The 10,515-nt window shown below is 43.2% G+C and overlaps 1 protein-coding gene across 1 annotated transcript; it reads left to right on the top strand.

Annotated features, from left to right (window-relative positions):
* Positions 1 to 9,053: 9,053 nt before the first annotated feature.
* On the top strand, positions 9,054 to 9,270 carry LOC104543158 (claudin-10-like; the record flags this gene model as incomplete). The annotated part of the gene is made up of 1 exon (XM_010187699.1): positions 9,054 to 9,270. A coding segment is annotated over exon 1 (217 nt), but the record flags the coding sequence as incomplete, so codon positions are not given.
* Between the last annotated feature and the right edge of the window lie 1,245 nt (positions 9,271 to 10,515).

Raw genomic sequence — 10,515 nt, 5'->3', positions numbered from 1 at the left:
CAGCAGATGCCCATGAGCCAGCAATGTGCCCTTGAGCCAAGAAGACCAACGCCATCCTGGGGGGTATGAGAAGGAATGGTTGTAAGGCAGAGAGGTTCTCCTCCCCCTCTACTCTGCCTTGCTCACACCACATCTGAAGTATTGTGTCCAGTTCTGGGCCCCTCTGTTCCAGAAGGACAGGAACTGCTTGAAAGAGTCCAGCAGGGCCACAAAGATGATGGAGGGAGTGGAGCATCTCCTGCTGAGGAGCAGCTGAGGGAGCTGGGGCTCTTGAGCTTGGAGCAGAGGAGACTGAGGGGTGCCCTCATTCCTGGGGATCCATTTGGAAAGGGCAGTGTCAGGAGGAAGGAGCCAGGCTCTGCTCTGGGATGGCCAATGCCAGGACAAGGGGCAATGGTCCCAAGCTGGAGCACAGGAGGTTCAAGCTGAAGATGAGGCCAAACTTTGTCAGGGTGAGGGTTATGGAGCATGGCCCAGGCTGCCCAGAGAGGTTGTGGAGTCTCCTTGTGTGGAGACACCCAAAGCCCTGGCCATGTTCCTGTGTGACTGCTCTGGTGATCCTGCTCTGGCAGGGGTTGCACTGGGGGAGCTTTCCAGGTCCCTTCCAACTCCTGACTTTCTGGGATTCTGTGTGATTCTGTGATTTTGACTGTGCTGTTTTTAATCTTAAGGTGATAGTTTTACCCCCCCTGACCTGGTTCTTATCACATTACAGCTCTTAGTTGTATATAGCCTATGTGTGCAGTTTGTGAGGGATGATGCTCTGGGCTTTCTGTATTTACTTGGTTTTGGTTTATGGTCATTCTCCTTTGGACAGTTCCAAAGCATATTTGCTGTTATTTGTTCTGTCATCTCAAGTCTATAAACAGTGGCAGTGTGTGGCAGCTGGTGCAATCAAGCTCCGAAGGGTAGGGTGGTACAGGTATGTGGTACAGGTTGAAAGTGCAGGATGGATGTGGTGTTGGTAGAAGTAACAAGCTGTTTGTTTTTGAAAGCTTCTCTTGCAGATGGTTTCTACTGGTGAACTCTTACCCTTTTAAAGCAATGCATTTCAGCAGCACTATTTTTATCATTGAAACTATGAGAGTGGTAACAAATCAGCACCGTCACTGCATGGGGATTGCAGTCTTGTGCCTGACTGGTGGCCCTGAGGGAATAAGGTGTTGTCTGGACTGTGCCATGCGTTTTGTGTGGTAGCAGCAGGGTCAGGAAGGGATGAGTGAGGGTGGCTCCTTTGTGCAGAGGAAGACAGAGAGGAGAAACAACAGCAGCAAAGTGGTTACAGAGCCATCAGGGCTGCCCGACCTCCGTTACCCAGGAGCCAGTGAGGTCTGTCCTGCCTCGGGGCACATCTCAAATCATAAACAGTTTTGTTTGTTGATGTGATCCACCTGACGGGTGTCTGTGTGCACTGATTGCAGGGCTTAAATGCTGCCAGGGAAATACATATATATATTTTTTTCACTGGCCCTTGTTTTACCCACTGGAGACAAGCATTTCAGGAGAGGCTCTAGGGCTCTCTGCTCCTGCCTTGTGTGACCTATTGATGTGTGCCCCATCACAGGCCTCCCAGCCCTCACTGAGACAGCACACCCGCTCCGTGGCCCCCAAGGATTCAAATACCAGCACTGCATGCTTTGCTTGCTAAGTAGTGAAGGAGTTCTTGGAATGCTTGTCTTAAAAAGATCTGGAAAGTTAAACACCTTCCAGTTGATCCATTGTGCACCATGCTATCAAGGTTTATTCTTCATGCCACTTTGAGTTGAAATGTCACTGTTTGGAGTCAGATCACATGTGGACCTTTCTGTTGAGGAGCACTCGCCCACAGTGAGGAGCTCATGGATGCTGCATCGCCTTGAACAGGTGAGTTAATGTGGGACAGTCATGTCAAGGGTGGAAGAAGGAGTCTTACAGTGGTATTTGTAGTCCTGCTATAACGTGGTTGCATTTGGGTCATGGTGGAGGAAGGTTGTCATTTTGTATTTGTGAAATTTACTTTCCAAGCTTCCTCCCTTTGAAACCTATGGCATTTTAAATGATTGTATTTTAATGAGAAGTCTGTGTTTACAACTTTGACATATGTCCTACCTGTGGCGATGGTGCTGAACGTACAGTTTTGTATTCTCTTCCTTACTGTCGGGAATGAACTGTGATTGCACGGGTCAAACCTGTGTAATAGGCACAAACATTCGTTTAGATGATTGGCCTGCCCCTGTGGTGTCAAGTCTGCTAGGATTTGTTGCTTAATTTAAGTTTATCATTTATTTCAGAAGTTCCCTGTTGACAGTTATGTGTGTTTTGAAGAGTGGTTACACAACCACTTGAGAGGTAAATGTGACATTCCACTTTTATAGTGGAATATGCACAGTGGAATAAACTTAATCCCTCTTTCCTTGTGCAAGCAAATTCCAAGTGCTGCAGTCATTTAAAATGAATTATTATGGGAGGAGGCTTGAATTCTTTTTCTCTCTTCTTTTTTTTTAATGCAGAAAACCTGCATATTCCTTCATTCTGGAATTTAATTTATTCATTCATATTCTGGAATATTGTGTTCAGTTCTGGCCCCTCAGTTCAAGAAGGACAGGAACTGCTGGAGAGAGTCCAGCGTAGGGCTACAAAGATGATCAAGGGAGTGGAGCATCTCCCTTATGAGGAGCGGCTGAGGGAGCTGGGGCTCTTTAGTTTGCAGAAGAGGAGACTGAGGGGAGACCTCATTCATGTTTATAAATATTTAAAGGGTGAGTGTCACGAGGATGGAGCCAGGCTCTTCTCGGTGACAAACAATGATAGGACAAGGGGTAACGGACACAAACTGGAACACAGGAGGTTCCACTGAAATTGGAGAAGAAACTTCTTCTCAGTGAGGGTGACAGAGCACTGGCCCAGGCTGCCCAGAGAGGTTGTGGAGTCTCCTTCTCTGCAGACATTCAAAACCCGCCTGGACGCCTTCCTGTGTAACCTCATCTGGGTGTTCCTGCTCCGGCAGGGGGATTGGACTGCATGAGCGTTGGAGGTCCCTTCCAATCCCTAACGGTCTGGGATTCTGTGATTCTGTGATTCATGGTGTGGGCTTCCTAAACCAAATCCTATCTTCAGTTGTTTACCTGTCTTATCTGGACACAGACCTCCTTTCACGAAAACAGTGTCTTGATGACAAGTGTAAAAAGGTTTCAAGTGAAGCAATCATTGTGAAAATTGTGATAATATTTTTCTGTATTGCTCTGCAGCCTGATGGCGCATGGGCAGCTCGGTGGCACTGGCACAGCACACGATACGCCAATGGCTGCCAGGTTAATCTGAGCATCTCTGGGACTGACTTCCATGATCTTGTTGTAATTTTCATATCTGAGCTCTCCATTTCACTGAGACTTCGCTGTAGCGAAAAGCCGTGCCCGAGCCTTTGTGCAACAGTCGGGCAGAGCTTTGGCCCCGGGTCCTTGATTTTTAGAATGAGGGGAAAGGTCCTAAAGTGTATGAAACTTTCACTTGTTTGATCAGACAAAGTGCTGACACTCGTGTCTAGCAGCAAGGTAGATGAAACAGGTTAGGAACATACTGTGAACGTGAGTATCAAGTTCTATTTTGTTTTAAATTGGTATTGCTAGGCATTGTAATTGGGAGAGGAATAATTCTGTTGATAGTTTTAATTTTAAATGAATTTTGAGTTAGCAAGCAAGAATGGATGAAACGCTGCGAATTCAATTTAGGGAATTCCTCAGGTCCTCTGGTTTTGCTCTGTGGGTATTTTTTGTGGTAAGTATGCACGGGAGTAAAAGAATTCCTAAAAAAATACTGCTATGTGATAGAATATTTAAGTATTCCAATTACTTAATGAGATTTAGATTCCAATTCTGCAATTCCCTTACATGATTCTGTAGGTAGGCATCTTTTTGATATCTTCATAAAGGTCAGGCTTGTGTAAAGATAACTCCATCTAGTAACTGTAACTCCATATAAACTGTTTCAACAGGTTTCTAATATCAGAAATTTTGGGAGGCTTCATTGAAAACAACTTCTGTCAGAAGAATGGCATCATCTTCTCTACAGATCTGTGCACTGCTGCTGGCTTTAGCAGGATTCACCATTTTACTTGTTACCACCATGTCCAACAGGTGGAAAATCTCGGACACAGCAACAGTGCTAGTTACAACAGACTGGATTTCGGAAGGGCTTTGGATGGACTGTGCAGTGACTTCTTTTGGAACAGTACAGTGCAAGAAATTTCTCTACATGTTGAGTTCTGACAGTAAGTGTGCATAGTATATGTCTAGAAAATCCAGGGATGTGGTTGTATTCCCTCTTTCTGGACAGCATATGCTGCAGTTGTCACAGAGGGTCTAACACAGACAGGATTTGTCCCACAGATGGGTTAAAGGGCACCAGTGAAACCCTTAAGCTTCACCCTGCAATTCAGCTCTGTAACTGCTGTGGCTTTACTGCCGTCTCTGTTGTGTTGACACAGAGGTATGGGTGATATACAATGAATCTAAGAATTTTTTTATTATTATTGCATTGGAAGAAATAGCATCCTTTTACTCAGCGTAATTCTTCACTACAAGCAGATCTGTGTTGGTTTTGGCTGGGACAGAGTTGATTTTCTTCTTAGTAGCTAACATGAGGCTACATTTTGGATTTGTGCTGAAAATTGTTGAGTTGTTGAAAGGTGTTGATGCTACAGGGATTCTTTTACTGCTGAGCAGTGCTTACACAGAGTCAAGGCCTTTTCTGCTTTTCACCCCACCCCACCAGGGAGTCAGTTGGGGGTACACAAGAAGCTGGGAGGGGACACGGCTGGGACAGCTGACCCCAACTGACCAAAGGGATATCCCATACTGTATGCTGTCATGCTCAGTATATAAACTGGAGGAAGAATAAGGAAGAGGGAGGACATCTGGAGTGATGGTGCTTTGTCTTCCCAAGTAACCGTTATGTGTGATGGAGCCATGCTTTCCTGGAGACGGCTGAACCTATTAAACTGTCTTTATCTCAACCCATGAGTTTTCTCACTTTTACCCTTCCAATCCTCTCCCCGATCCCAGTGAAAGGCAGTGAGTGAGCAGCTGTGTGGGGTTTAGTTGCTGGCTGGGGTTAAATCACGACAAGATCATAGGTCAGTGAGCACTGGTGCTTGTTTGTGCTTTGGTGTGAGACAGGACTTACTAGATATTCCAGAACTTGATATTCTTGATAACTTGTGCTAAATCTGTGTATTTCTCAGAGGTGGCCGGCTCAAATTAAAATACGTCTCTGTGACTGATGCTTTGGTGTTTTCTGAGGCAGACCGTGCCAGCAGGGTAGTTTATCTGCAACTAGAAAGGGAGGCATTCTCTTTGTAGGGACTGAAAATGATTTGTTTGGATTGCCTTGGATTTTAAGAATACCTTTCTGTAAACATCTGTAAACATACCATTCTGTAAACTTTTTATGGTATAGGACTAGGAAGGACCAACTGAAGTTCTTTCCTCAGAGAACTGATTGTAGAAACAGCAGTAACAATGTAGCCTTGGAAAAGTGGTATTTTGTTAAGCTTTGTCTTAAACAGAACTTTGCATTTATTCTTTTACAGCTTTCGGTATTCTGCAGTCACTTTATGAGTTATATCATAGAATAATTTCTTCAAGCCTTCCCTGCTTTATAGATCCCTGATTGCTGTCATTGCTGTTTGTCTGGACTCTTTCCAGCTGATCTATTCTCAATCCGCGGTGCTCAAATCTTGAATGCACCACATCTTGCAGACTATGGACGTGTGGTTTTGTTGACGCAGACATGGACTCCACTGAAGTCAGAGCCACCTAACTGTAAGGCAGATCTCTAAAATGTGAGAGCTTAGCTCTCAAGATTCAGCGAATTCATGGTTTTTCTGCAGGGCCCTGGCTTTGGTGGCCTTGTCTGCTTTCATAATGATGGTGCCAGTTTAAGAATAGGTATCACCATCCTGTAATGAGGCCAGAATTTGAAGCCTCAAAAGGATGCTAATCATATGCTTCCTTCCAAGGATTTTGAATCACTGCTCGTTGTATTGGAGACAATGTCAGCTTTTCATACCATTCTGGTACCCAGTTTGCTCCTCTTTAAGACGTCCTCTGTGTAGACACCAGGATGCCAAAGTTTCGTCTAGAAACTTAGATATGATTTCTGGAAATTAAAGTGTTGAGAAGGGGCCAACAATCCTTCAGTTCTCGTAGGTGGTAGCAAGATGGCACGGATGGTTATGGTGGTGTGGCAGCTCTGCCTTGCCTCGTGTGACAGGGAGAATCAGGTGTTTCAGCCCTGTTAGAAGATAAGCAGAGTCAAGGTAAGACAGCCTCTTTTTTTTTTTCTTCAAATGCAGTTTCATTACACCCAACATGGAAAGAAAATATTCCCCAGGACCGGAAGAGTTCCTGGTGGACTGAAGCAGTCACCTCCCAGGGATTTTTTTCCTTCCCTTCCCATGGCTATCATAGTTGGAAGAGAGGACTCTTGGTTGGCAGGGCTCTGTGGATCACCTTCAGCTGTTCAAAGAACGGCGTGGGCCCTAAAATCAGCACAGGGCACGCATGCCAACCCACGGGCACGTCATGTGGCTGCCTGCAGAGTAATTGCTGTCTGTCACAGGGCTGGTTCTCTTCCTACAGTGCTCACTCAGCATTCCTGAGTCTCAGAAGTGATCAGAACCGTACAGCTCATGTTGATCAAACATTTAAGGTGTTCATATTTTCAGTAATTTTTTCCCAATTGTATTGGCTGATCTGATTTTTAAAAATGCTATTTCTGCCTGTAACCCCTCTCTCAACCATGTTATATGCAAATATACTCTGTTTTGAGAGTGTCGGATGGGTTAGGAACAATTTATCACCTTGTTCATATATTGCTATATGGTCATATATGGTCACATCTTGGTACGTCCGCTAGCATTTTACTTACACCAGGAGTACACTTTTGTAATGAATTTTCCAATTATTCCCGTTTACTGTGCTTGGTTTGCACTGCAGAGCGATCTTGCAGTGCACAAGTTGGTATCCTTATGGACGAAGCAAAGCGAGAAAAGGAGCTCCAGGAATTCACTTCCAGCCACTGAGGCACATTCAGTTCACCCAGCTGGGTTAGAGCAGGTCTGAAAGAAAACTCCGAAGTCATGGATGGTGGTGATGTGAAGCTGTCAACACCAACTCTCTTATGCTCCTGATGCAGAGCCTCCTGCAGAGCAGCAGTTGCTGTCATGTCCATCACCTACCACACCACAGCTTAGGAAATTTAGTGAAGAATACCCTGTGTTCTTCAACACAGCTGAGGAGTGGTTTCCTTAAGGGAATGATTAAAATGCCTGGTGCCATATAGGAAAAACCCACGCATTCCAGGTCTGCAGTTTAATCTTTTCTGTTAATATGTCTACTTCATGACTGCCTCTTGAAAGAGCTTTCTTAATTAGGGTGAGATGTTTTCTTTTAAATGAAATTCTTTAAACTTTTTTGTCCTTGGCAGCAGTATAAAATCTAGGGCAACTTGGTTCAAGGTCCCAATTACACTCAACTTCGACAGTGCTGTCAGCAGAGTGATCACTGAGGTCATGAGGACAGCACCTGTGTTTGGATTAATTCATTTGAAACACCTTGAAAGGCTTTTAATGGAATGAAGATGTTCCATTATACTGGTGCAATCTGTTCATTTTTCAAATTGCAATGACTTAGCAGGAGGAGGGAATTCTGTAAAAGTCACCCGAGGTCAATTCTCACCGTACACCCTCTGGTTTCTTTAGAAGATTGCAAGTACAGAGCTGCACAGGATCACACTGGCTGTGCTGCCAGGTCTGTACTTACTGAAATCCATGGCCATGGTCCTCTTAGCTGCCAAGGAAGCAACAATGTCACAGTGGCACTGCAGTGTCCTTTTGTAGCTGAACCTACCAACCTAACAGCATCAGCTCGAAGTGCCCAGTGAATTTTGAAGACAGTCCTGGATATCTGTTGTGAGCAAGCTGTGACTCTCTCAATGGCTAATCCTCCTGGTCGTCTTTATGTAAATAGCGTGAATCTGTTACCATGTTGCATCACAGCAGGATTATTTTATGAAGAAACTCTGACTCCATTTCCTGGAGATAAGAGCAGGTTATCACCAAGAGATGGTTAACCCCGTTTGGATGCACGGGCAGTTGAAGGTATTACCATTAGTGGGTGATGTGAACTGAGTCTATGATGTTGTCAAGTCAAGAGCAGAAGCGAGTAAACAAAGTTTAACATACTTTTACTTTGCCTAGAATAGATTTCTTTCTAATATTAAGATATTCTGACAAACTGATGCAATCAGCTGATATGTATTATTTTTCATATTGCTGCTTTCCTTCGTAATTTTATTCCTTTTGAGACAGATCTGTCACACCGGCTCATTCAGTCTCTTAAATGTAATTTCCATGAAATATGCATTATTACAATTGTATTCCAGTGTAACTCGGACTATTTTTAAGACAATGTGTTCAGCTATAAATCAATAGACTGTAAAATATTAATGGAACCTACTCATTCACAGCCTTAACCTTCCTGAAAAAAGCTGGCAGTACACCTGCTATGGGTTAGTTATGACCATAGCTCCAAAAAAAAGAGCTAAATTTTCTAGCAACAGAATCAAGTTCCCATTCTCAAGCTTTTTTTATGCTTGAGGCATCAAGAAAATAACACAGTGAAGCTTTTTGATTTGAGACCAGTAGTAAAATTACACACCATTTTAATCTTGACTTTGGAGGAGAGACGGAAATAAAATATTTGCTAGTATCATCATTCTGATTTTGTCGAAATACTGATAGGCTTTCTTGCCTGAGACTAAGAATAAGCTCATTTTGTCGCTTCTCATTAAGGAAAAATAATAGTAATTTTTATAAAATGCTAATATCTTTATCATGAACTACTCCCACTTCTTATTGTCAGGCACTGTAAGCCTTATCTCCAGGGTTGAGCAAAGAGCAAAGGTAGCCTCATTTTGGAGTGAAACCCAGAGATAAAACAGCAAGGAGGCTTCTGAAAGGCTTCACTTGATTGTAATCTAATTATAGGGATATTTAACTGTTACTACTCACAAGCATGACTGCTGCGTTGGAAATTGTTGGTTTTGTCCTGTGCTTGGCTGGGTGGGCAATTGTTGGAGCTACTTTGCCGAATGATTACTGGAAGGTCTCCAGTATACATGGTAGTGTGATCACCACGTCTACCGTGTTTGAAAACCTGTGGAAGAGCTGTGCAGAAGACAGCACTGGAGTATCCAACTGCAGAGACTTTGACTCGATGCTTGCACTGCCCGGTACGTGACTTTGCATGGTCTTGTTTGCATGGCTTAAAAATTGGTGGGGAAAAAAAGTAGAAAGGCTTTTGCTTTGGTAATCTGGTAATACTGGAAAATAACTGGCCAAGAAGGACGCTGTGGGTTGAAGTCATAAAAATCTCTTGAGCAGCAGAATGTGTCAAGCACATTAGGAAAGGCTGTAAAATACGGCAAATGAAGTTGATTGATCGAGCATTTATTAATAAGCATTTCAAATATGGTGTAATCTCTTTTCTAGCATCTTGTGGGAGACTTTTTTTCACACATCTTAGGACAGTTTCATGTCTATTTGGAATTATTGTACAGGTCTTCTTTTGTAACACTTGATAGCTGATGTACTGTAACTGGAGTTTTTCCGTATAGTTGGTAAGAAATACTCTTTATAGCTAGGAAGTTGCTGTAGTGGTTGTGTGTAGAGAATGAAGATCATAGTACAAGAAAGAATGTGTAATATGTATATGTTATACATATTATAAGATCATATTGTAAGTTATACAATGAGTATATGCTATAAATTAATATACTTGTTAGGATTTGTTAATGTCTTGTTGGATGTGGTCCTAATATCAGGAAATGTAGACCTACTGGCTCCTGTTCTCTGTATCAGTCTTCAGCAGAGCTCTGGGTTGTCCTCAAATGCTCAACTAAGGCAGCATTCTGTGGGTAGTAAGCACGTTTATAGGCAGTAAACCAGTTTTTATTAATCTTGAAGAAGTCAGTATGTGGATACTTATCCCAGAATAAAAAAAGCCTTCCTACTTAGCTGAATCTACACTGGGAGGTGGCTACGCTAAATAGGTAGGAAGGTACTCCTAATCTGAAGAATATGTAATATAGGATTAGTGGGAATGAGGTATTAAATTCACTTTCTTGGTCTGAAATAAACTGATGTTGTTGACCAGCTCTGACACTAGCACAGCAATTCTCTGAAACTGTGTCCAGTATTTAGCGAATAATCTGTTCTTTTCATCTTCCAGTGTTATCTAGCATTTGGTTTTAAAATGCATGGATGTATTAAAAGGAACATAACCCTGTTTAAACTTCTTAGGCTCAGCAGTAGCAGGATGCTGTCCTCAGACATCATCCTCTGCAGAGTGCTTATGTGAATGTGTGTTTAGTTCACGTCTAAACCACTTCAGGGACTGGTTCGTAGCTTATTGCCATTGACTCTAGGCAGCATTGTGTCACAGAATCACAGACTGTTGGGAGCTGGAAGGGCCCTGG

The sequence above is a fragment of the Mesitornis unicolor genome, unplaced genomic scaffold, assembly GCF_000695765.1.
Source record: "Mesitornis unicolor isolate BGI_N332 unplaced genomic scaffold, ASM69576v1 scaffold1307, whole genome shotgun sequence".
NCBI classification, from domain to species: domain Eukaryota; kingdom Metazoa; phylum Chordata; class Aves; order Mesitornithiformes; family Mesitornithidae; genus Mesitornis; species Mesitornis unicolor.
This window is presented reverse-complemented; position numbering and strand designations above follow the sequence as displayed.